Source organism: Semicossyphus pulcher, unplaced genomic scaffold, assembly GCF_022749685.1.
Source record: "Semicossyphus pulcher isolate SPU_LCO1_2020_fin unplaced genomic scaffold, fSemPul1.0.p SCAF_11, whole genome shotgun sequence".
Lineage (NCBI taxonomy): Eukaryota > Metazoa > Chordata > Actinopteri > Labriformes > Labridae > Semicossyphus > Semicossyphus pulcher.
Genome location: NW_027211615.1, coordinates 17,717,167 through 17,740,692, shown reverse-complemented (window position 1 = coordinate 17,740,692; position 23,526 = coordinate 17,717,167). Strand labels below are relative to the sequence as shown.

The following is a 23,526-nucleotide window of genomic DNA, read 5'->3' as shown; positions in this document are numbered from 1 at the left end:
TTTCACGTGAGGAGCTAATAGGAGTCACGTTCAGAGTAGGCCAATAAAGTAAAAACATAGTCTTCTCCTGATAAAGAAAAACGTGCTCTTTGAAGCATTAGCATGTAGAGTATTACAGCGTTAACTGTATTTCAAATCATAAATTACAAATATTAAGTTATGATATTTTACTTATACATGTCAAAACGGTTCCTAAAACACCAGAAACTCAGACCTGCATTGCTATTAGCAATATTACAAAAAAAAAGTAGCATTTAAGATAGCAGTGGAGATACGTTGTATTACCTGCGCAGGTACCCGCTGCAGCAAAAGAACCATTACGAGATGTGACACTCCGGCGAAACTTTGCATGATAGTGCCAGACACAAGTTACCTCCCCTCGTCTCCAGTCAGTGAAATGTGAAAACAGCAGAGTCGTGAAGCGGCTGGGGTTTTTTGGATTCGCGCGCCTTCCCGATGTGCGCGAGCTGGGATAGAGAGCGCGCGCCAGTTTAATTGGAAAGCTTGCAACATAGAACATAGGGAATTGAGATTCTCTCTCTCTCTCTCTCTCTCTCTCTCTCTCTTTTTCTCTCTATGAATAAGATAATAAGATATATATAGAGACTATAATAAATGTACAACATAATACACTATACTTAAGAAAGCTAGCTTCTAACGGGGATGTACTCATGAGTAATGAAAGCTAAAGCAAACACTAGGAATTTTTATCTATACAGGTCTGGTCTCTAAATTTGCATTAATTTGCATTATATTGAATTGTTAAAAAGTGTAAAACTTTTTAGGCCATTAAATTATATATTAAGGAAGCTTTTTAGTCTCATGAACTACTGCCCAAGTTTTCCACAGTCTTGCCTCTGAAGACGTGTGTGTAGCCTACAGTGCTTGAACAGGACCATACATTCTTTTGTATGTGTTGTAGCCCTTTTACTACCATTGATACACACTTTGCAATACATGCTATTGCATGCACTCTTTAAACTTGTTTGTGTAATCTCAGAGTTTCATTGTGCCTAATGTGCATTTAAATTAACCACACAAGAATACAAGTTACATTCTATAAAAACTCAGCTCAATCATCTGCGCACCCTTGAATGTGAAAGACGCATGTCTCACAGTCTGATTGTGAATTTAAAAAAAACAATGAGGAATTTAAGTTTCTTCACGGATTGAGTAAATTCTCTTATAAAGCCAAACAATTGGATAATCGTAAAAAAAAAAAATCACAGTTAAAAGGCTAAAAATGACTGTATTTCACAACATGATGAAATATGCCAGTTTGTAGATAAGGTTTTGCAGCACAGTAAAACTAAAAAAGATGGCTGCCTGGAGAGGAAGAATAAAAGTAACACACAAACACAGTAGTCCTTTTTTATTATATTTCATAATAATGACATCCTGTCTGCCAGGGTCAGCCCACAAGAGCTCCCTGGCCTGCCAACACACTGCTGCTCTGGGCCCACTTCTGGATCTGGTTCCTGGTTTAAACACTTTGGCTCTTCTGCATTGTTTATGCACTTGTACCCTCAGAGTGTTGCTTGTTTAGTGATTGCAAAAACGCTGCAGAGTTGAGGTTCTCAACACTGATGCTTTTTTTTTGTGCACAATCATGTGTTTACTACAGATAACATCATCAAAACGTCTGGTATGAGTGCTATAAACAACTGCTGTTTAAATGAAGCCTTTCTTCTTGTTGTCATTCCTGATTCCTGATCACCTCTTAAATGACAGTTGCAGTGATTCCTGCCATGTTGAGACCTATGTTTGCTCGTTCTGCAGGGCGTGACTGACTCGCTCCGAGGTGCCCCTACATTTATTAGGAGGGCTCAGATGGGTTTTCACAGCCACTGTGATTTATGGGGTAATTGGGCCAGTGTGTGTTTTGAAAAACAGCCTCAGTGGAGGAGATAACAAAGATGGATGAAGCCTCTCAACCAAAGCAAGCTGTATCAGTGGAGCAGCTTGGTGCTTAAGAAGTAAAAACAATGTTTATGTCATTTTGTACATGACTTTAATTAAGGTATTAATTTAGTGGAGAACTATTATTGGAGAGTATTAAACATTATTTTACATTTCCAACCAATTCTACTGCAGACTGTTAATGTATGATGCTCCGCTACAGGTGCTGCAGGCGGTGCTGAGAGTGCTATAAACTATGGAGTTGGAGAAAACCTGATCTGCATCCCATCTACATCAACGCGGACTGTGTTGAGAGGGTCTTAGACATCAGGTTCCTGGGCCCACACATGGATAATGACCTGTCCTGGAACACTAACCCCACCGTGCTGGTAACGAAGGCCCGGCAGCGCCTCCATTTTCTGAGCATACTCAGGAAGAACAACTTGGCTGGCAGACTACTAGTGTCCTTCTACTGCTGCTCTGTCGAGAGTGTGCTGAGTTACTGCATATCTGCCCCGGCAGTTGCTCCGCAGCACACAGGAAGGCACAATAGAGGGTCATTTCGACAGCTGAGAAAATCATCGGCTGCCCTCTCCCCTCCCTTGAGAAGCCTCAGAGGAGTGCACAGCATCCTGAAGGACTCATCTCAGCCTGGGCACCACCTGTGTTGAAATGCTACCCTCTGGAAGGCGTTTCAGGGCAATCAAAGAAGGAACGAACAGGCTGAAAAACCAGAGCCAGAGCTGCAATCAACATGAACACTGCACACCTGTACATTAACACTGTGCAATATGACTACACTTCCACTGGAAAGGACAGCCATCCAATTTCTACTTACTTACTGTACTTGTGCATTGCTATAAAGGTCTATCTATATATCTATTATTAGCTAATCAAGATCTCAAAATCTCTTTCAAATTGATTATTCTGCAAGGTGCCAAAGGCAAAAAAATTCAGCAAGTTCACGAAGAGTTTGCACACTCAAATCTATCTGAATATATCTCTAAATCCACAGCAGAATACAGATAGCGCCTAATAATCCTTAAACGTCAAGATCTCATCTGTATAATCCACCATGAGCACCCGGTGAAAGTCCTGACAGATTCGGGCGAGTGAACTGTTTTTGAACCCACTTGTCTTCCGATGACTATTCCCCAGCACTCCTTACAGGCAGGGCTCACCCGCTTTCCTGGGTTTCCCCCGTCCCCGTTCCGACTCCCAGTTTGATAGGCAGAGGTCAGACAGACAGCTGCTGCTTCCTGTCTCTGGGAACTGCACCGATGCGCCAGTCCCAGTCCCCGTCGAGGGAGGATGGGGTTTCCCTCAGCTGGAGCGGAGGCAGCAGGTGGGACTGTGGATATACAGACAATATGGCAGCAATGCTCTTCTCTTCCTCTCTGGATTCCCTCCCCTCCCCTCTGGAGTTAATTCTGACCTTGTAATACATGCATGCAAATGAGACTGAAAACCACAATTAATCACCTGCAAATGACCAAAATCTGACAAGCCGTTTCTAACAGGGATATAAATGTTTAGCTGTCACTGGAGAAGACAGTAGAGACAGGTCCACACACCTCCCGACACTCATCCACAGCTTCTTCACTCCTCCTCCGCTCCATGTTTCTTCCTATTTTTATGCCTGTGATCAGAACCCGAGCTCTGCCTGATTTCCCACACTTTTTTGCCAGTCTTGAGCTGCAGGTGCATTGTGGGTAATCACGCTACTGGTTCCCAAGACCTACAGTAGCCAGTCAGACCAACACTGAGTGACGAATGTGACCTTAGAGGCCACACAGATGCAGCTCCATACTGGGACACACATCAACATGTGTTTGGGGTTCGGCTGAATAAGGAAGTAACCTTCACTGTGATGTGAGATAATCTGTCAGAGCTGCTTGTTTCCCTGATTTTTAAGGTAAACTTGAGTTATATTATATTAAACAAATACAGCCTGAGGGATGCTTCCGACCACGACGGCTCCTCCTGCGACATGTTGAGAAATTCAGAATGAGATGATAAAGATAGATGATGAAACACGACGTTGTCTGTGCAAATTTATAGCTCAGAGAATAAAGGGGAGGGAAAGAACAAAGCGATTTTGGCAGCACCCAAGGCAGCACTGTGGGGGTAACAATTACAGCACAGGGTTTATTTTGATGTAGAGCTGATCTGAAAACTAAATGTGATTCAAACTTTAAAACATTCAGTTCCTTATATTTTATTACTGAAGGATCTGTCGCAGTGAGCTCTGGTGAAACATCACAAGTTAGTCTGCTTGTTTTATAGGTTTTGGAAGTAGGACTTTCAAGACTTGTGAAATGGGAATATTATTCCTGTATAAAGAGTTGTGTCATGAGATATTTTCTTTCATAAAATGATATTAAAGATATGCCAATCTAGGATAAAACAAAAAGCAGAAATAACTTTAATTCACTTTTTTTGAAAGATTATTTTTGCCTTTATTAGCTCGGACAGCTGAAGAGAGACAGGACATGTGGGGAGTCGAGCCTGCAATCTGTGTGTCGAGGACTGTAGCCTCTGCACACGGAGCGCCTGCTCTACCATCTGAGCTGAACCAGCGCCCCTGAGTTCTAGTGCACGAGTAGACCGCTCCTCAGGACTGTGTCAGTGTGTTCAGACACTTACCATAAACCTTTGACATATGAAATAAACAGTCGATATTTTTCAAGCTGTTTTAAGAAATGTATTTGCTGGCCTCAGAGAACATTATCATGTTGGTATTGTCAAACATCAGGTGTAGGCTAGTTCTACGCGCTGCCAACCCCACCTCTGGATACACTGGAACAGAAGCTTCCTTATAAGACGTTTTTATACCATGAAATTTGATTGTGCTTTCGTATAACTGACTTTGTGTCTTGTATTGTCTTTTTACCTGGACCTCAAGTCTGTAAAAAAGTTTTGAATTGAATTGAATACACTTCTTAGGGAGGGAACACTGTGGTGGAGTATTGTGAGAAGTTTGACCTGAAAACAACTCCAGCTCACCTCATCATGTTTTAAAGTTACAATTTTGAATATTTCAATCGTTGTACTCCTGAGCGCCTCCCACTGGCGACAATCTGTAATTACGAGAGTGCTCTTCACAATTAACCAAACGTCTCTGGCTTGTTCCCTTTGTCATAGTTCGAGCTCTTGATTCTCCTCGCTTTCCTTTTTAGACTGTTGACTTCATCTGAGCGTCAAATTTGTTTCTTTTTCTTTGGATTTTCACTTATTTTTGAAGTTGTATCTGTAGTCATCGATCTTGTCTTTCTTTGTTCAGCCATAGTAGATTACTGTTTACTCACATCACTTGCAGAGACCGGAAAAGCAGCCGCTTAGCTCCGCCTACCCTCTCTGGCAGACCAACCACTGCTGGGTGATGGAAAACGCTCAATCACCATTGTGTTACCTCATTCGGCGATAGATAGTGACTTAACAGACATTTATTTAAATGAAAATCTTCTAGATCATTACTTAAACTTAAAAGCTGGTAACTACATGAAACAACCGAGAACACCAGTGTGAGTGTACAGGGCCTTTATTAAGTCCAAATAATAAATAAGTACATTTTTTGATTTTACTCCATGGGACATTACAGTTTGAACCACACAGGCTGATCCCCACACTTTATCAGACATCATACTGGAATGATGTCTCCTCCTTCCAAACCTTAGCAACATTTTCTGTCATTTTTCTGACAAAAGATGATTAAAACTCAACTTGGTCATCTGAAGCGTTTACCTTCGACTCACTGTGTTGTCTGTTCAAAAACCAACAAAATCCAGAACAAAGTCTCGTGGGAGTAAACACAGATGTGCTCAGAGTGCAGCTCAATGAGACTTGAAATGAAACAGAAGACATGGCTTCACAAAGCACAGGAGCTATTTTAAGTTATGTAATCCTTGTTGAACATTAATGCTTCCACCTGAAATGGTTTGGTCAGAAACCAGCTGATCATCAGGCTGTTCAGCACATACACAAAAGTAGGTGTGACTATCAGATATTACAAACATGTACAGCTGTTGGTGTAGCTAACACGTTGACAACATGTGTGTTTAGATGTTACATTTAAGAGTACTGAATTGTTCTATCAAAGGAGAGTAGATTATCATGTTACAGCACATTCTACTTCTCTGTGGAGAAGGCTCTCTTCATGAGCGGAGGAGGGGTCTTTCCTGCTTCGTAGAGAGATTCAGGAGGAGGGGTGCTCAGGCAGCACCAGTCTGGGATGCGGCCCGTCTGGTTGTAGTAATCTCGAGACACCGACCTGCTTCCCAGGATGTCCTGCAGCGCCCCGAAGATTGCACCTGTTGAGAAAAGGATGATGTGAATACAGACAGGGCTTTTAACATTTGATGAAAGCCCATAAAACATTTTTCAAAACAAAAAATCCGCCCCCTTTTAGACTTTTAAAGTGTGCTGATGCAGGAGAAATATTCAACGACAGTGACGTTTGTAAAGTTTTGCACACACAGAGAGCCTTGAGTTCAGCAGGCAGTGATAAATATTTAAACAAGATCTCGTATCTGACCTCCGAGCCAGGCGGTGCAGTTGGGTTTGGCAGGTGGAGCGTGTATACGCAGGCTCTTGCTGGCCAGCACGTCGCTGTACTTGGGTTTCTCCACCAGGAGGCGTATCTCGGTCAGCAGACGGTGCATGAAGCCCGGCAGCATGGCCGTGCCTCCGATCACCACCAGGTTCTCAGAGAGGACTTTGCGTGCATCTATAGGGCACTACAGGGACACACAAATTAGATCATTCAGGTATGACATGTTTTTGAAATGGATTGTTAATTCATTCTTTTTAAACATCATGTCTAGAACAGATGAGGACGGAGGAAGCAGAAGTTCAACCACTACAGGTCTCGGCTCTCTGGTATTCAGGTCAGGTGCAGGCTTAAACTTAATGAGATGGATGAAAGTACTTGAATCATGCATTACTGCAGTGTCTAGTCTCGTGTGTAGAGCTCTAATGATATATCAATCCATATATCCTGAGCACAGAGCTGCACAGGTCAGGGTTTAACAAGTTACACTGAAAGTCTGCAGCTCCTGCAGAGATTAATTAGGGCCGTCCTGAGCAGACTTGATACCCACACGGAAACTACTCTGCTATGTGGAGTGGCCATAGATGAGTGTCACCATAGCAACAACAGTGAGTCAAATTGTACACTCAACTCCACGGCTGTACGCCATGAGTATAAAACTGGGCTGCTGCTTTTCCTCCAGCCAGAGATACTGAAGGATAATGAAGCATATACTGTTTGTAGTAAAAGGGAAGATCGATGAAGCAAAATCTAAATGAATTGAGGTCAGACAGAAGATGCTGATGACATCTGGGATCATACTGCAGTATATTGTCACAACATGCATGCTCTGAAACAGGTGAACTTTCTAAATAATAAATAAGTAAACACAACAGACGGCAGGATTTTTGTGTCCGTCAAACTGTAAACAGTATTTACAAGACACACAGAATTAATAATCTCCTCTACCTTGACTAAAGCGTCGAGTATCAGAGAGGCCACACTCTTCTCCTCATTGTCCTGTTCAAACAGGATCTCCATCACTGAGTCCCTGGATAAAAGAGAGAAAATCTTACAAAAGCAACAGCGCAGACAAAAAGCAAGCTACAAATCCCGTGGATGGATTCCAGGGATGCACCAGAATCCCTCGACCTTGGCAAAAGGAGACATAACTACACTGAAAATAAAAGACAAAAACACGTGGAATTGTCTCATGTCAAGCACTAAAACAAGAACAAAATCTCTACTGTCTCTAACATCAGATGTAAAGAAGGTCATTTTAAGAGCTACCTGATTGATCCTTTGACGTGCAGGATTTTCTCCCCATCCAGAGGGTAATCGACATCTGGAGGAGGGGCTGGGCGCTACAAAGAGAGGAAGATAAAAATAAATACCAGACTGAATAAAAAGATGGACGACATGACAGCTCCCTAAAAGCTCCTCCAGTTTCTCAAACATGGTTTCTGTCATTATAGTTAGTTCTTATTATGCTGATTTACGTCCAAGTGTTTATTTTTCTGACAAGTTTATTTTTAATAAGTTATTTGATGCTGTAAAAAGAATGATTGACAGCTCTGTTGACAAATACGGCTCCTGCTGCTGATCTGTTCTGGATTAGCAGAGTAGAGGAGGAACGGTGAGAAGAGACGTAACTAAAACAATCACTACAGTCATTGAAGTTTCCATATCTGTGAACGTCTGCTTCAGACCGACACAAGAAGCTGTTCTGCTGTTAAATACGCCGACGTTTTTTGGGTAAGTTAAGTGTGTGTTTTGGTTAGCGGAAGTGGCTACGGCGGCTCCACCCGCCAACCTCTACTGCACAGCTCTGGCTCCAAATGACATAACCATCGCAAGATGACAGCGCCTATCACACGGGCTATTTTGGCTTCAATTTTGTACAATGAGAGCAGATGGAGACACGTCGTCCATCCTTATATACAGTCACTGATTAATACGGACAGTTTTTTACAGACTTAGAATAAAGGCAGTAACAAGCACAAGGACCTACATATACACAAACAACATTTAACAGCTTACCTCAGCTGTACCATCCAGGTTAAATTTGGCTTCCTGGATCTTGAGGCCTCTCTGCAGATCACTGACAAAGCATGTCCGGACTGCAGGAAGCAAAAAATACCCAATAAGCATAAAAAGACACGTTAATTAATAACAGCCTATTTCAACATTGTCGTAAATGGCTGTAGGTCAAGTTAACAACCAAATTAATAAAAAGGTTATGAGATGGAAATTGTACATTTGCCTTCTGGAGCAGCTACGACTACATTATTGACATGCGCTATTTTGCAGCACAAACCAAGTGATTACACATGTGCGTTATAATGCTAATAAATACTTTGTAAAGGAGTAAACATAAAATCAAACTTATATTAGTGTCATATTTCTCCTTAACAGGAGCCAAGTTACATGTTACATAAATCTCTGTCAAACCCACCCTTGATGTCCTCCACTGTCTCCTCTGGGATCGTTCCTGTAGAAACAGAGAAAACAAACATGAATGAAGTGAAACTAAATTCTTTTTGCTTCACTTGGGCGTGAACTAGCCACGAGCCACTTGATGATGAAACTAAAACAAACTTATTTCATGGTATTTCAACACTACAGCCTGGGAGATGATTCATAAATCCAGCATAGAGTTCAGATTGTTGACACTAATTGTTCTCTCTGGATCATGCAGAGTGTAAATGGTTAATTATAGAGACCTCAGCCCGTTTGTGCTTACTGCAGAAATGCAGTTATTTTACCGGTCCAGTCAAGTGAGTCAGCCTGCTGTCTGTCTTAATTATTGATGCATGTGTGTGTGTGTGTGGCTTCTCTCACTCCGCTGCAGCTGGAGATCTCACAGCTGATTCAGTTTGGTTTCAAGTAGAAGTGTGGGTAGAAAACTCTAAAATAGACCGTATGCGTATGTATAATTCACTCCAATGTCACACAGAAACAAGTTCTTCTTATGAATAGAAAATGATGCACACTGGGTCAAAGCCATTATCTTCTTCTGCTCTCGGCAATGTAGAACAAATCAGCAGTCTATATAGTTAATCCATTTAAACAACAGAGGCACACAGTGTGTTGTGGTTTGCTGTAATTACCAATGACAGCTGGTACACTTTGACCAGTGGTGGTGTCTGTGTCCACAGTGCACTGCTCCACAAGAAGGGCGTCTAATTCTCTACAAGAAGAACACAAACATGCAGTTATGGGAGGAAACGGGCACAATTTATTTTACACCAAATGGAGCAAAGTATTTAATAGTATATTTGTTTTTACAGCCGGCATTAAATCTGTTAGAGCTACTTACTTATGGATGGCTTTCCCTCCCAAAGGCAAAGCCTCCCAGGCTGGCAGGATAGGAGTGCACTCATAAACCTGATTTCACAGTTAAGGCTGTAACATATAAATCCCAGATTGAAGGTTTACACACAACACAATAAACTTTGGTATTTACAAATTCAGAATGTCATTGAGCAATAAAAGAACATATCTATTAAAAAGGAGACTGTCACTCTCTCTGTATTAAACTAAAAGATATTAAGCTGTATTTTACCTCCACAGACATATTTCATCCCCTCACCTATTCACACTCTGAAAGCAAACAAATCTGTTTCCTTAACAGTTGGAATATTCCTTTAAGGGTCATATACTCCATGATGTTCGGAAAAGGATACGGGCAGCACCAGCGTCTCTGTGTGTCCGCAGTCCATCACCAGGGCCGAGTTGATGCCCAGAGTCATGATGGCCATGAGGTGACTTGGAGCAAACAGCACAGAGGGCACCTGGAAAACATCATTTCAATGAGTAACTATGTCGAGCATTCACCCCATCAACACTTTTGTTCTGCAGCTTCTATAAAACACTGAGCCGCCTGGTTTCCTTACCTCAAACTGTTTGAAGAAAACCTTGGTGAGCGTCTCCCTGAAGTGAGACGGGCAGAGGATGGACTCGATGATGACCACTCTTCTGTCGCGAGGGTTCACCAGCAGGTGCCTGATTGAGAAACAAACAAACTTTATCTTGATGACAGCTTAAGTTGGTATGTGTCTATAAAATTCAGAAAGCTAAGGCAAGTCTCACCTGAAGTACAGTAAATGGATAAACTCTTTGAGGATGACATAAAGCTCTTCTGTGTTGATGTTGTACTGAACTACTTTGATGGCCTGAGAGTGAGAAATCCCAAACATCATTAATATATATTTTGCTTTTTCTAAATATCCTTTCAAATGATCACACTCAGCAAAGCCCAGCGGTGCCTCACCTGCTGCTGCCCCGGTTTCCGGATCTCGCTCGGAATTATGAACCTGGGCCCCGTTTCCCCTGCAAAGCCACATCTGCAAGAAAAGGGAACTGTAGGCTGAGTATACAGAAGATATATACAATATAGAGAAATGTAATATTGTTTAATAATATGATGACCATAACATTTTAATATAAGTAATACTGGGGAACAGCATGCCAACAAAACAAATGTAACCATGATGCATACCAACATGGCCATGACATTTTAGTGACGAACGATGTATAATTTGAGGAGTAAAAATTTGGCTATAGTAACTTATTTAACAGCAAACTTTAGTAGGTAGCATATAAATAAAACAACATTACAGCATTTAAATCACATGTAGTGGGACAGAAACTGTCGACAAAGACATCCTTATAAAAAGAGAAGAGAGCAGTCCTCTTGATCTTCATGTGACTTGCCTTAGGCCGGTGCCACTATCTTCTTAATATACAAAACCTTGGATGAAATTTCCAACAAGATCGCATATTAAGTAGCATTGAAAATATACATTGCCACTGAAATACAGTTAGAATATTATTGTAGCATTTGAGGTGAAGATGTGTAAGGTGTAGGCTAGTGATAGGTGAATTGACTTTAGTGTCAGACAGCTTAGATTAGCAGGTGCTTAAATGCAACTATTTAGGTCACTGTACCAGCAGTCAATATGGTGGGAAACATTCAGCTCACAACACAATTTGCCAGGAACATGGTCTGATCTGATGAAAACAAATTTCTTGTTCAGTTCGTGTTTTTAAGTAATATCTAATCGAGATATTTTTTTCCAAGACAAGTCCGAGAACAGTTAGCCTAGGCCTAAATGTAAATGGCCTATGTATCTTAATACGATCAGGTATGATGTTCACGCCAGTATATAACTATAGCCCCTTATGATCCTCAATGCGTTTTTCTATTTGAACTTATTACATATGATCTCAGCTCTAGTTTGGCATTATCCGACGCTAGCTAACAACACAGACAGATTGACATGTCTAGCTAACATTTAATGGATGGCTTACAAGCTCACACCAGTAAAGCATTTACTGCCAGCATGTAAAGTTATGTGAGGTTTAACCTCTCTTCTCAAGTGCCAAGATACTGGAGGTTAGTAAAGAAAATAAAGTGCATACATTAGCATGTTGTGCTAACTAGCAAGGCGGGCTAAGGGCTAATACTCACTTTGTGTATGCTGCTCCTAAGTCGATGACGATTGCAGTCTTCTCTCCTCCACTTCCCAACCCATCAAATAAGGGCATTTTATTGATTGCTTCGCCTTTGGGCCAAAATATTGTTAGTAGTTAGCGTTGACAGTCGCAATTTTGCATCGTATCAAAAGGATAAAAAATCTGTTGTCTTCCTGTTGGGTTGGGTTGGGTCTTCGGAAACGCGATGACGTCACACGCGGTTGCCTGATCAAAAGTGCTCAAAATAATGAGATTGAAACTTTTCATTCAAACAGCGCATTTTAGACGAGTCAGTTACTATAATATTATAAAGACCTTTTTCAAATACTAAAGATAAATGTGAAATTTATCAAATTTATAGACATAGATTTACAATTATAGAGCAGTCGTAAATGTTCACTGTCGACTTTGTTTATCAGCTTACATCAACTAATTTTCTTATCATATATTGCAGAAATAATGTGCTTTGTTGTGTATTGTTAACAGTATATTTTCTTTTAGTATTTGCACATGACATTGAAACTCCCTGTGTTCTAGGGGTCACAGAGAACAGATGTAACAGTGAAAAGGTGTTTCTGTAGTTCTGATCCAAACAGATTAAAATAAAACAAGATTTTTTTATGACTTTAAATTGTTTCCTCAAAGGTTTTCATCACTTTTCCCAAAGAAGTCTATTTCGCTCATGCAAATACTACAAGCAAATTGTTAAACTGTAAATTTGAATTCCATAACCATACCATTAACAGTGTTCAGTGTCCCTGCCTTGATATCATCATTCATTGTCATCGTTGGCAGTGACCATAAGAGCCCCCTAAATGAACTCTGTTCTTGTGCTGACCTGCTGGATGTGTAACTTAATTGGAAGTTGTTAATTTTCATAAAATCATGTAACTGTAGAGACGTCTTACAGTAAGCGCTCATGCATGCACCTGCTCTGTTTTAGGACTATTTTGGAAGAGTTGCTATGTCCTATTTCCTTAAAATATGATCTCTGTTCATTCCTTGTTTTCTAACAAAGACCTCTTTATTCATCTCTTTTACTGTCTACAATATCTTAAACACACCCCATGTATAGTTATTTTATTTTTTGCAGATCTGGTTCTCCACGGATGTGGAAATATGAGATACACTAAACTTTTAAAGTTAACTTCCATCAGGAGCTTCCATCAAAAAATAACTACATGTAGCCTGGATGCTATAATGACTATAACTTATAATGAAAAGTGAAAGCTCAAATGCCATGTAACTAATTTAATAGAATTAATTACCAACAATTCATGGCAGATAAGTACTGCTTTTAATGTAGTTTAATCAAATGTTTGCATTTAAATACATTTGGCAACCTGTTACTTTTTAAAAGTTTCATATTATACTGTATAAGTTAAAAAAAACAGGAAACTGACAGTCCATTTAAATTATGTTTAATTGTTTGTTGAGGAAATAAACAAAACAAAAAAAATGTCATCATCTTCCTCATCCTCTCTGTAACAGCACGCGACCTTTATCTTGAGGTCAAGGAGCTGTCCATTCAGCACCACGAGGAGCCTTGTTTGACCCTTAAAGAAAGACAGTGACATTAAAATATAAACAAGTTAGCATTGAATAATAAGCGAGGAATAGATTCACTCGAAGGCGGTTATTTTAAGGCAGATGAAGCCTCTCGATTAGAATAATAATTAATCCTGCAGATGTGAAGCATTCGGTGGCAGCACTGGTGAAGCAGGCGGACATACGTAGAGAAGACGGAGACTTTGAGTCAGTGACGCTGAGCTGCACAACAACAAGCCTCTCCTTCAGCTTCAACACACGAGACTCTCCGGAACCTGAACCGAGCCGCAGCTCTGCGTCCTCCAGCACAGCGATCCGTCATGAACTGTGGAAGGTAAACGATGTTTTGTTTTTAACCATATATGACTTCAATGGTTCATCTTGTGCGAATTTCAGTGCAACAGAATGCGATTTAAGGGGATACAGGGGTGATTGTATGAAATGTGATACAGCACCGCAGTGTGTTTACAGTGTTGGACTGCACGAGCTTACAGGCTGTTCACTGTATCGATCACAGGGGAGGTGCGCAGGCTGAAAAGTGGGTTGCATTGTGACACGGTTGGACTGAGCATCGTCAGGGCTGGGTGCTGATCCCTCTCAGACGTTTTTCTGACTCGACATGAAAGGGTGCCACCCTGTCAACAAGCCTGCTGATTTCCTTCTTCTTCTGCTTGAATAGGGATTGATTTCTAGCTGGTTATTACTGCCATATCATAGGGAGCAACATGTGCCGTACACAGTTGTTTCCTTTGTTTTTAAATCCATGTAAGCATTGTAAAATGTGCATGTTTAAGGATTGAAAATGGTCCTTTTTTGCAGCAGAGAGTCAGGCTCGTGTATTATGAAAATGTAACATTCATGGATCCTTCTGTAGAGGCTCTAGAAGGATAGAAAACCTGGTGCTATTTATAGGTGAAGTGCGGAGGGGTGCTAAGGATTGCTGTGTCAGATTCCCACTCTCTCTCTCTCTCTCTCTCTCTATTTGTCACTCTCCTTCTGTGTGTGTGGGTGTGTGTGTGCCCAGCATTTCCCTCTATTTATACAAAATGAACAGAGGAGTCTGAGATGAAAAGGAATTTCATCCGAATTATTCAAAACGTTGCAACTGCAGCATCAAAGCGAAGGCAGGCTGAGCTGCAGAGTTAATCCTGTTCTCTTTGGTTATCACAGGCTGTATGAAGTTCTAACTTTGCGCTCTGGCCTTTTAATCTGCAGTTGTACACCTTTGCTAATGTGCTCTGTCACCTGTTGTCCCTCCCAGATGTCTGTTTGTCCCTCTCACATGTATGCTGGATGCAAATGTTGCAGACAGGGTCTGTTCACACCTCAGTTAAGCCTGTTAGCGCTTGTCTTTTGCATCCACTCTCAGCAGGCACTGAGACGAGACAGAGATGTTGAAGTCTTGGTCGCTCCGCCGCCTCCTCCTGGCCGGGACCTGTCTCTGTGTCTATGGAAACCCTGTCCTCCTCCCAGACTTCACCCCCGCACAGGAAATATCAACAACTGTTCAGTCAACGCAGACCACAGATGTAAAGTTTGAACCCACAGGTACAGAACATGTGAGTGGACTGATGTTGGATGTAGGTGCAGGAGGAGGGGCTGGCCCACATGCAGCACCTGAGGGAGCAGCTCCAGTGACGCAGACTGAAAACGGGGACGGCCTCGATGGAAGATCTGGGCCGAGGGAGGCTGGCGGAGAGGCACGGAGCCAAAGGAAGGTCGGGAACACATCTGAGATGGAAGACGATCAGAGACAGTCGGATCCAGAGGGTAAAAAGGACGATATACCTGTTACAGATGAGCCTATACCAAGTCCTACAGGTGGGAGGAAGCAGTTGGATGTAGACACCTCCTCCACAGCCAGCGAGAGCAGAGACCAAGATGGAGAGGAGCGAACAAACCTTCCTTCCCTGCAGGATAAAGATGCAGAAACAAGCTTGCCACCGTCTACAGAACCTCCAAATTCTGGTGCAACGATCCAGAAACTGACCTCCCACAATCCCGTCTTTGTGTCCCCTCGGACCTCCACACCTGTGTCCATATGGAGCCAGGATGGGGCTACTACATCCTCCCTCCCGGACCCCCTTTTGCCTGAAATTGGACCAAATCTGATGCCCAGAGAGGATGGACCAGAAAGCCTGTGGACTGAGGCAGCGAGGCCCAGCGGAGGTAAGTCAGAAAACAAGAGATATTAGCTGAAAATGGGAGTACATGTCATTTTTATTGGGGTCAAACTTTCTTTATAGCCTTCTTAAGCCTTGGTTAAACATATCCAAACTTAAGACACAATGTCGCCCTATAAGAATTCCCTCCATTTCGAGCCCTGTTCTCAGTCTTGCAGGAGTTTTCAGGGTTTCAGGAGGCTTCATTAAACAGCGAGGCGGAAATGAAAGCGACACGTCTTGTGGCAGAGATTGCCTTTGATGATTGGCAAAGAAAGGAGCCCGCTTTTCCACGCTCCACTTTGAACCCCAGCTGGGACCCGTGGCGGTCTAATTACTTTCTATTCCTGACTCCAGCCTGGAAAAAAAGAAAAAGAAAGAGAGAATAGACACACACACAACTGTCAGGAAAAGGCTGGAGGCTGGGTGCGTTACACAAGCCTGTGGAGGATTCAGCCCCTGTCTCTCTATCTATATACCCCACTTCCCCCTTGAAACCTCTTCTCTTTCTTCCTACACTATTGTAAAGACTCAGGCAGGTTATTATTCTGAGAGGCAGAAGAGGGAAATGGATTAAAGGAGTCTGTCTGAGCCAATATGTGCTCCTGACGTCCATTTGGGGATGGTGTGTTTGATGAAGCTTCCTCCCGACAGAATGGAAGCTGACAAAAAAGCCCAACTCCCAAAACAGCGTTATGTAAAAGGATTGCGGTCTTTATAAGCATTTTTCAGCCTACTTTTAGAAGCTTTGCACTAAAGGAAACTAAAGGAGATATGCGCAGTCACAGTTTTCCTGTGACAGTTTTTCCTCCGTGGGAGCCACTTATCTAGAAATAAAACCTTTAAGATAACCCTCCTTTCATTGTGTCTGTGCGGCACTAAAGAGAGTGCAAGCGCTGCTAATGAGAAAAACTGCAAGTCCAAAGAGGTACATGTGTCAAAACGCTGCATTTCTCACAAATAATTCAGTGCTATATTCTGAATACAGTTGCTTGTGGCAAAAGAAACCATGCATTTTTCATTCTGGTGGAGTTATGTGGGAGGAAATTGCAAAAACCCTCAACTTGTCCTCGTTCATTTGTCCCAGTTTAGTCACAATGTGTTGAGCAGGCAGGAAGGTAGGATGGTTACGGGCAGACTTGAGCTATTATTGTGCATTACTGACATTCAGGCAGGTATAGGCAGATGGCACAAAATGTCAAAAAAGTAACTAGCAGGTAGGTAGGTTAGGGTATATGGAGTGAGAGTGATAGAAGACAGGTGTGCAGGTGATGGAGGAAGATCAGGGCACTGATAGGCTGCTTAAAACAGGACAGAGGTATGTGGATGGAAAAAGGAGGGAAAGTCAGAGGGCATGTGGTTGAGAGGAGGTGAATTGACCGTATTCAGCTGGCGGCCATTTTCTCCTGAGCTCATGGTGTGAAGCTAAAAAGCTGTTTAATGTTCCAGTGGTTCCAGGTTGTAAGTCTTATAAATATAGGAAGTCTAACAAGTTATCATTTCACCGCTTCCAAACTGGTCAGCAACTAAAAAGACAAAAAGCTAAAATCCAGAGGGACATCTGACCATCCAGTTAAAACAACATAGGCTATTTGATAACCCATTAGCTACCTTCAGACAACAGCTGCTAATAGATTTGAGCAACTTCTATAACTGTTAGCTAAGTGGCTCAATACTAACATCGTTTGAAAGTGTTACAAGATAAGATAGGAAAGGAATAAACAGACTTGATTTAAACAACACATTTTAACCCATTAGCTTCTGTCAGACAACAGCTGATGTTTGCATTTAACAACGTCCTAGCTAACGTTACCATTAGCAAAGCTTGGATTTCCTTTTGTGTCATACAACACAGTCAAAAGGCAATATAAGCATTCAGCCACTTCCTAGCTAACGTTAATATGAGCTAGGAAGTGGCTAAATGCTAACATTATGGTTTGAAAGTGTTTTAAGATATGACAGGAAAGGCATAAACAGACTTGATTTTGAAAAAACAACATATTTGTTCACCCATTAGCTACTATCAGACAACAGCTAAAGTTAGCATTCAACCCCTTTCTGATTGTATTAACATGAGTGGCTAAATGCTAACACTATGTAAGGATATGGTAGGAAAGAAGACCACATTTGATCACCAACTAGCTATATCAGACAACAGCTAACGTTAGCATTTACCACTTTCCAGTGTGGATTTTCTATCATGTCGCACAACACAATGAAAAGGTAATGTTAGCATTTATTTAACTTTAAATATGGCCGAATGTTCCTCTGGATTTATACCATCCAATGTCTATTTAGTTGCTTGTCAATCAGGAAATGGTGATAAAATATGTATTTGTTGAAAATTCCCTGTGTTAACATAAAGACAGAGCAGTCTCACATTAGCATCTGAGCTTCCAAACCTGAGCATGATGTCAGGGGAAAATGGCTGCCATATGAATATGGTGAATGTTAGGGCACACTGGGAAGGGGGAATATGATTAAAGAGGAGGAACAGGGAGACGGACTGTGACAAGTGTACTCACGGAGTCAAAGCTAGCAAGGTCTCAAAAGCAAATTGTTTAAAAGTAGGTGAAACAACCCTGCCCTTTAGTATTAAAATACCATGCTACATATCCTAACCCTCGTTCTGTCTCTCTGTTTGTGTTTTGTATCTTTGTGGACCCCCTCACAGCTGACACGGTGGTCCCGCTGTCTCAGGATGAAGCAACAGAGGGCACCATGTCATCTGAATCCCTCCCTCTCATCTTCGAGCCTTTTGAAGACGTAACATCAGAGGGGGTCCCGGTAGGAGCAGCAGCAGCAGCGATGGCGGTCTTGTCGGTACCCGGCAGTGCTCAGCCTCCCGCTGCCATGGCGACCGGAGGAATGGACGTGGACCAGCAGCTGGTCACCGTGGAGACAGACAGCGACGGTCCCTCGCAGGCCCCTCCCCTGCTGATGCCAGACTGGACGTCACCCTGGCAGACGTCTGGCGCTGAGCTGCTGGAGCCAATCAGCTCCTCCGGTCCGTCTGTTTCACAGCGACAGGCAGGAAGTGAGGCGGAGGATCACATAGAGGGAGGTGAGGGGGGTGATGTGGCAGGAAAAGGATTAATGAGTGAATATCAGTGTCAATAAAAGCCTCTATAGAACAGTCACGTCATGTACCGTCATACTATTTTAGCAGGATTTAGCTTTTTTACTTCAAATCGCATTAACACTTATACATATACATTTTATATTTTGTAGGGCTCTTAATTTGAAAGCGTGATGGAGCTACTGATTTCAGAAAATGTTTTACCAACATATTTGAGTCACTTTATGGTAATTTAAAACCCAGTTTGACAGTTAAATTATAGTATCACATAACATTTTGCCATTAATGATAGTACCATATTTCTTTTAGGAAAACTCTGGTTTGAATAACTGTCACTTGACATGAACATATTTACATATTTGTACAGACTTGAAACTAGCTTAAATTTTGATTAATTTAAGCATGCATGTCTTGTGGGCTCTGGCTTCCTCCCACAGTCGAAAGACATCCTCGTTAGGTTCATTGGTGACTCTAAAATTGTCCGTAGGTGTGAGTGTGAGCGTGAAAGGTTGTCTGTCTCTATGTGTCAGCCCTGTGATTAATCGGCGATCAGTCCAGGCTGTACCCCGCCTCTGGCCCAGTGACAGCTGGGATCGTCTCCGGTGATCCTGAACAGGATAAGCGGTATAGATAATGGATGGATGGATGCCTTAGAATACAAGCCAGCTGTTGAACATAAGCATCTTGGATGTGAGATTCAAACACATTGTATAATGTTTGAATTCACAACTTAACTCTCAAATTCAACGCTGCTTGTTGTCTGACTTTTATATTTGACATTTATTAAACCTTTTATATTTGACATTTATTAAACCTTTTATATTTGACATTTATTAAACCATGTCTGCACTCTTTTGCACCAGGAAGACTTCGTTCATATCATCACCACAACCCTGTTAGGGTATTTTTATTCAGCCCTGACTAAATCTTCAATATGATACTGTAGATTATCTGTTGTAACCATTCTTTGTACAAGTATATGTACAAGTTTATTTTAACAAGTTAAAACAAACCAGTAATGTAATGCAAATAAAACAAACATGCCCATCCATCTTAAACATTCATCCATTATCTACACTGCTTATCCTGTTAAGGCTTGCGGGGGGCTGGAGCCTATCCCAGCTGTCAACAGAGCTGTCATTTGAGAGGCAGGGTACACCCGTCTAATGTCTAATATTTTGAAGAGGCATCCCTGTAAATGTGTCTGTTAATGTCTGAATCAGTCAAACACAACAAAACCCATGCTCCCCCACACTGTAATCCTGCATGTTTACTCAGAGACTCGGCCTCCCACACATTATCAGACAGTAACGAGCTGTCAGTCGTACAAACAGTGTTTGTAAACCTCCTCTCCTCCTGCTTTCTCCTCCTGCTTTGTCATGTTAAACGTGTAGGTGCTGTGAGGACACCGGACCTCGAGGAGAACCTGCCCACCACCGGCTCCTCCCTCCCATCCTTCCAGCATGCTATGACAACCGTAACCATGGCAACCCACCATCCGGCGCACAAATCCAGATCGGGGTTAGAGGAGATGGAGTCTGACGGTAGGACGAGTTTTTATCGACAGCTGAAAGTCGATTCTTTCTAATCTTAATCTGTCCTTGGCTGCTGAGTAGAACACTTTTATTTTTTTACCCCTCAGAGGAGCAGGATGAAGACGAGGATGATGAGAACTCGGAGGAGTCGGTGGAGGACGACAGCGATGAGGATCTCACAGAGACACCTAAAACATCTTCAACTCCGCCTCCGTACAGCCTCATCCCTCCACCTCCTGTGTGGGTTCAGCGCAACCAGGGCCTGAGTATGACAACACGCTTTCTTAATCATTATTAAATTAGCCGTAAAAGCTAACTTAAATCATTTAATGCCCATAACTTATGTGTAAATGTGTAAACTTTATGTAAAGTTTGTGGTTAAATGTATGTCTGTCTTTTCCTCCAGTGCGGAGCTGGGTAGAGCTGATCAGAGAGAAGGTAAGACTGCCCTCTGCTGTCCTTGAAAAGCCTTTGTTGTTTCCCTCACTCTTTTTGTGGTGTGAAGGATGAAGCATGCATTATTCTCTATCATTCGTATTAATCAACAGCTGATGTACCATGACAAATAAAACATTTACTACTGAATGAGTAACATTTGCTAAAAAACTTGTGTATTTTTCTGTTAATCGCACACACCTGTACTGAGGCAGATTATAAACCATTTGTAAAGCACTTTGGGTCCACTCCTGCTGACTTTAAATGTGCTGTATAAATAATGTGACTTGCCTTAACTTGACTTGACCTCTCCGCAGGCAGGTTATGTGTCCGGCATGTTGGCCCCTGTGGGTATTGGCATCACTGGGGCCCTGCTGATTGTCGGCGCCCTCTACAGCATCCGGATGATTCACCGCAAGAGGAGGAACAGCTTCAAACACCAGAGGAGGAAGGTCAGGCAGCAAGAGGTCAATACCAATCTCTTCTTTATCAATTTTTATTTTGCGTGTGTCCTTGTTGTTGACTTGTATTGAGCATTAAGGATATTTTTTCCTGCACAGCAACCTCGGGAGCCTGGGACAAGCCTTCAGGACCAGGCCATGCTGCTGGCCGACAGCTCCGAGGACGAGTTCTGATGAGACCCTCCTGGGGTCCTTTTGATGGCGACCAATGGCTGATGCTCCTGTTTAGGAGGCCCAGCTAACACCCAAAATGCTATGACAAAACATCTCCAATCACCCGGGGCTGTTTGGCCATGACTCATCTGATCCACAGTGTGACTGAGTGTAGGACACAGTTTGCACAAAGGTCAGCTTTGTATCCCCCCCTTTTTTAAAGTACCAATGTGAGCACTTTTCTGAATGTTGTCAGGTGATGTTGACTCTATAGGCTTGGCAGAGCTGGTGTGAAGCACTTTGACATGAAAAATAATGTTGCTGCTCTTAAAACAAAATGTAAAAGCAGGGTATTGGCAGGAAAGTGTTACTTGTAATTTAAGGTTTCAGCTGTGTGGAGTCTAGGGAGAAAGTTTGGACCAGCTGGTTTTCTGTCATGTAATAAAAAAAAGGGCTGTAGAGGAATTACATAACATAAACAATGTAAATACATGTACTGTATATGTAGCTGACTTGGGGTCAGTTGTGTTTGTGTAAATAAGGTTTTATTTCTTGCTACACATCTTGTATATTTGAAAGGAATTGCTTCACTTTTTAGGAAATATGCTCTTTTACTTCCTTGCCAAGAGTAAGATAAATGTTAGCTAGAGCAAGCAGTTAGCTTAGCCAAGAGCAAGATAATAAGATCTGTTAGCTAGAGGGAGCAGAAAGCTTAGCTGAGAATAAGATTATAAGATCTGTTAGCTAGAGCGAGCAGTTAGCTTAGTCAAGGGTAAGTTAATAAGATCCGTTAGCTAGAGCGAGCACTTAGTGTTTTACATGAGAATATCTGTAAAATGGAGCTAGCAATCAGGCTAACCGTCAGTTAATTGCCAAGCTAAGCAGTTAGCTTAGTTTTGAGACTTGGAGGACACAGCTAGCTCTGTCTTAAACTACCAAACCTGCTTTTCAGCAGCTCTAAATGAAAATAAATATTCTGTTAAGTCAATAAGTGGCAGTTATTTTTATCGGTGCACGACATTTGGTGTAAAAAAATTATATTTGATTTTTAACGGGTTATTTGTCAAACTATTACTTGGCCGGGAGCAGTGGCTCCGCTGGCCACCTTACAACTGCTAACAGCTAAAAAATGATTCAATAAGTGAGTTTTAAAGACACTGGTTCACATTTTGATACATTTGGATGAATAGGTGAGCTGTTCCCCAGTCTCCTGTGTTTATGCTAAGCTAATTATCTCTTAGCCGTAACGTTAGCTCGAGTTTAAAGACATAGATATGAGAGTGGTTTTGATATTTGAATCTAACTCTTGGGAAGAAAGCGTACAACAGTGTTTCCCAAAAGGCTGAACTATTCCTTAAAGCAAGATTTCAACACATTTTAGAAACCTTCACATTAAATTTGTTTGAATTAATGCTTTGTTTAAACGTGAATTTTGTGGAAATGTGTATCTTTCATTCGAAAACATCTGCTCATAACAGTTAGTGTGATATGCACATACCATAATACTATTTCTACATGTAGCATAGAACTGATTTTGACGTATAATATAATGTTGATATGGATTAATTTTATTGCCATTTGGAAAATCTTTCTTTTAAAGTGTAAGACAACATCTGAGTATATTCATACACGGACCCGTTTCAGAGACTTTCTTTCTCATGAATTAAGTGTTTCTGTTGGCTGTAAAAGCACAAACATTGAAGACAGTTTGGCTGGAGTTGATACTTTCACAAGAAACATTTTTTCAACCAGCTATTTTTGCACAATAGTGGTTTCTCTGTGTTAATCTGGTCCAGACAGGGACAGATAAAGAGGGTGTTTTGGCAGACATGTTTGGCCAAAGATGGTCACACTGCTGAGTTGCAATGAGTTTTAGTCAGATTAAGTCCCTTTCTTTTTGAGAAAAAAAAATCTAATTTAATGAAACGTCTATGCTGTTATTCACGCAGAAAAGATGCAAGAAATATTTAAATACTAATTTGAGCCATGTTTCTATCACCAATAACGAAGGGTCCTGTCTTTTGTCGAAGAATAATATATTTTCTGTGACTCAACGAGCCATCTGATATGCTTAAAGTACAACTGCCTGTTTATATGCAATAATACTGTTTTAGTTTAAGTGTGATGTACAATAGTGGACACTTTGTCTCTTTATGTAGATATTAAACAGGATGTGAGAAATAAAACAAACTCTTTTAGATGTCTGGTTGTGCCTTTTTCTTATAATACAGATGTGAATGTGTGAATG

The 23,526-nt window shown here is 41.7% G+C and overlaps 2 protein-coding genes across 3 annotated transcripts; one reads left to right on the top strand and one right to left on the bottom strand.

Annotated features, from left to right (window-relative positions):
* Window positions 1-5,422: 5,422 nt before the first annotated feature.
* actr10 (actin related protein 10) lies at window positions 5,423-12,095 on the bottom strand. Its single transcript, XM_069657103.1, has 13 exons — window positions 11,901-12,095; window positions 10,701-10,773; window positions 10,520-10,602; window positions 10,324-10,432; window positions 10,114-10,221; window positions 9,747-9,814; window positions 9,538-9,617; window positions 8,883-8,918; window positions 8,468-8,547; window positions 7,718-7,791; window positions 7,397-7,478; window positions 6,434-6,635; window positions 5,423-6,209 (listed from the first exon to the last, which is right to left on the bottom strand). Exons 1-13 carry the CDS (start codon window positions 11,975-11,977, stop codon window positions 6,028-6,030), a joined length of 1,254 nt encoding a protein of 417 aa, XP_069513204.1. The 5' UTR covers window positions 11,978-12,095; the 3' UTR covers window positions 5,423-6,027.
* Window positions 12,096-13,668: 1,573 nt separating this feature from the next.
* LOC138613600 (armadillo-like helical domain-containing protein 4) lies at window positions 13,669-23,478 on the top strand. Of its 2 annotated transcripts, none has more exons than XM_069687305.1 (8): window positions 13,669-13,787; window positions 14,826-15,622; window positions 18,290-18,679; window positions 20,089-20,238; window positions 20,337-20,495; window positions 20,636-20,667; window positions 20,982-21,131; window positions 21,225-23,478. In XM_069687305.1, the coding sequence occupies exons 2-8, from the start codon at window positions 14,845-14,847 to the stop codon at window positions 21,297-21,299; spliced, it is 1,734 nt and encodes a 577-aa protein (XP_069543406.1). In that variant the 5' UTR covers window positions 13,669-13,787; window positions 14,826-14,844; the 3' UTR covers window positions 21,300-23,478. The 2 variants fall into 2 exon arrangements, with proteins under 2 accessions (XP_069543406.1, XP_069543405.1); XM_069687304.1 differs by having other exon boundaries at window positions 14,823-15,622.
* The last annotated feature ends 48 nt before the right edge of the window (window positions 23,479-23,526 follow it).

Excerpts from the sequence above, each read along its gene's own strand:
- actr10 (XM_069657103.1), bottom strand. The coding sequence starts at position 11,977 with ATGCCCTTATTTGATGGGTTGGGAAGTGGAGGAGAGAAGACTGCAATC. Across the intron at positions 8,919-9,537 it reads AAGTGTACCAGCTGTCATTG|GAACGATCCCAGAGGAGACA; the intron begins GTAATTACAGCA and ends CTGTTTCTACAG. Across the intron at positions 7,792-8,467 it reads ACCTGGATGGTACAGCTGAG|CGCCCAGCCCCTCCTCCAGA; the intron begins GTAAGCTGTTAA and ends CTCTCTTTGTAG.
- LOC138613600 (XM_069687305.1), top strand. The coding sequence starts at position 14,845 with ATGTTGAAGTCTTGGTCGCTCCGCCGCCTCCTCCTGGCCGGGACCTGT. Across the intron at positions 20,239-20,336 it reads AGAGGAGATGGAGTCTGACG|AGGAGCAGGATGAAGACGAG; the intron begins GTAGGACGAGTT and ends TTTACCCCTCAG. Across the intron at positions 20,668-20,981 it reads TAGAGCTGATCAGAGAGAAG|GCAGGTTATGTGTCCGGCAT; the intron begins GTAAGACTGCCC and ends ACCTCTCCGCAG.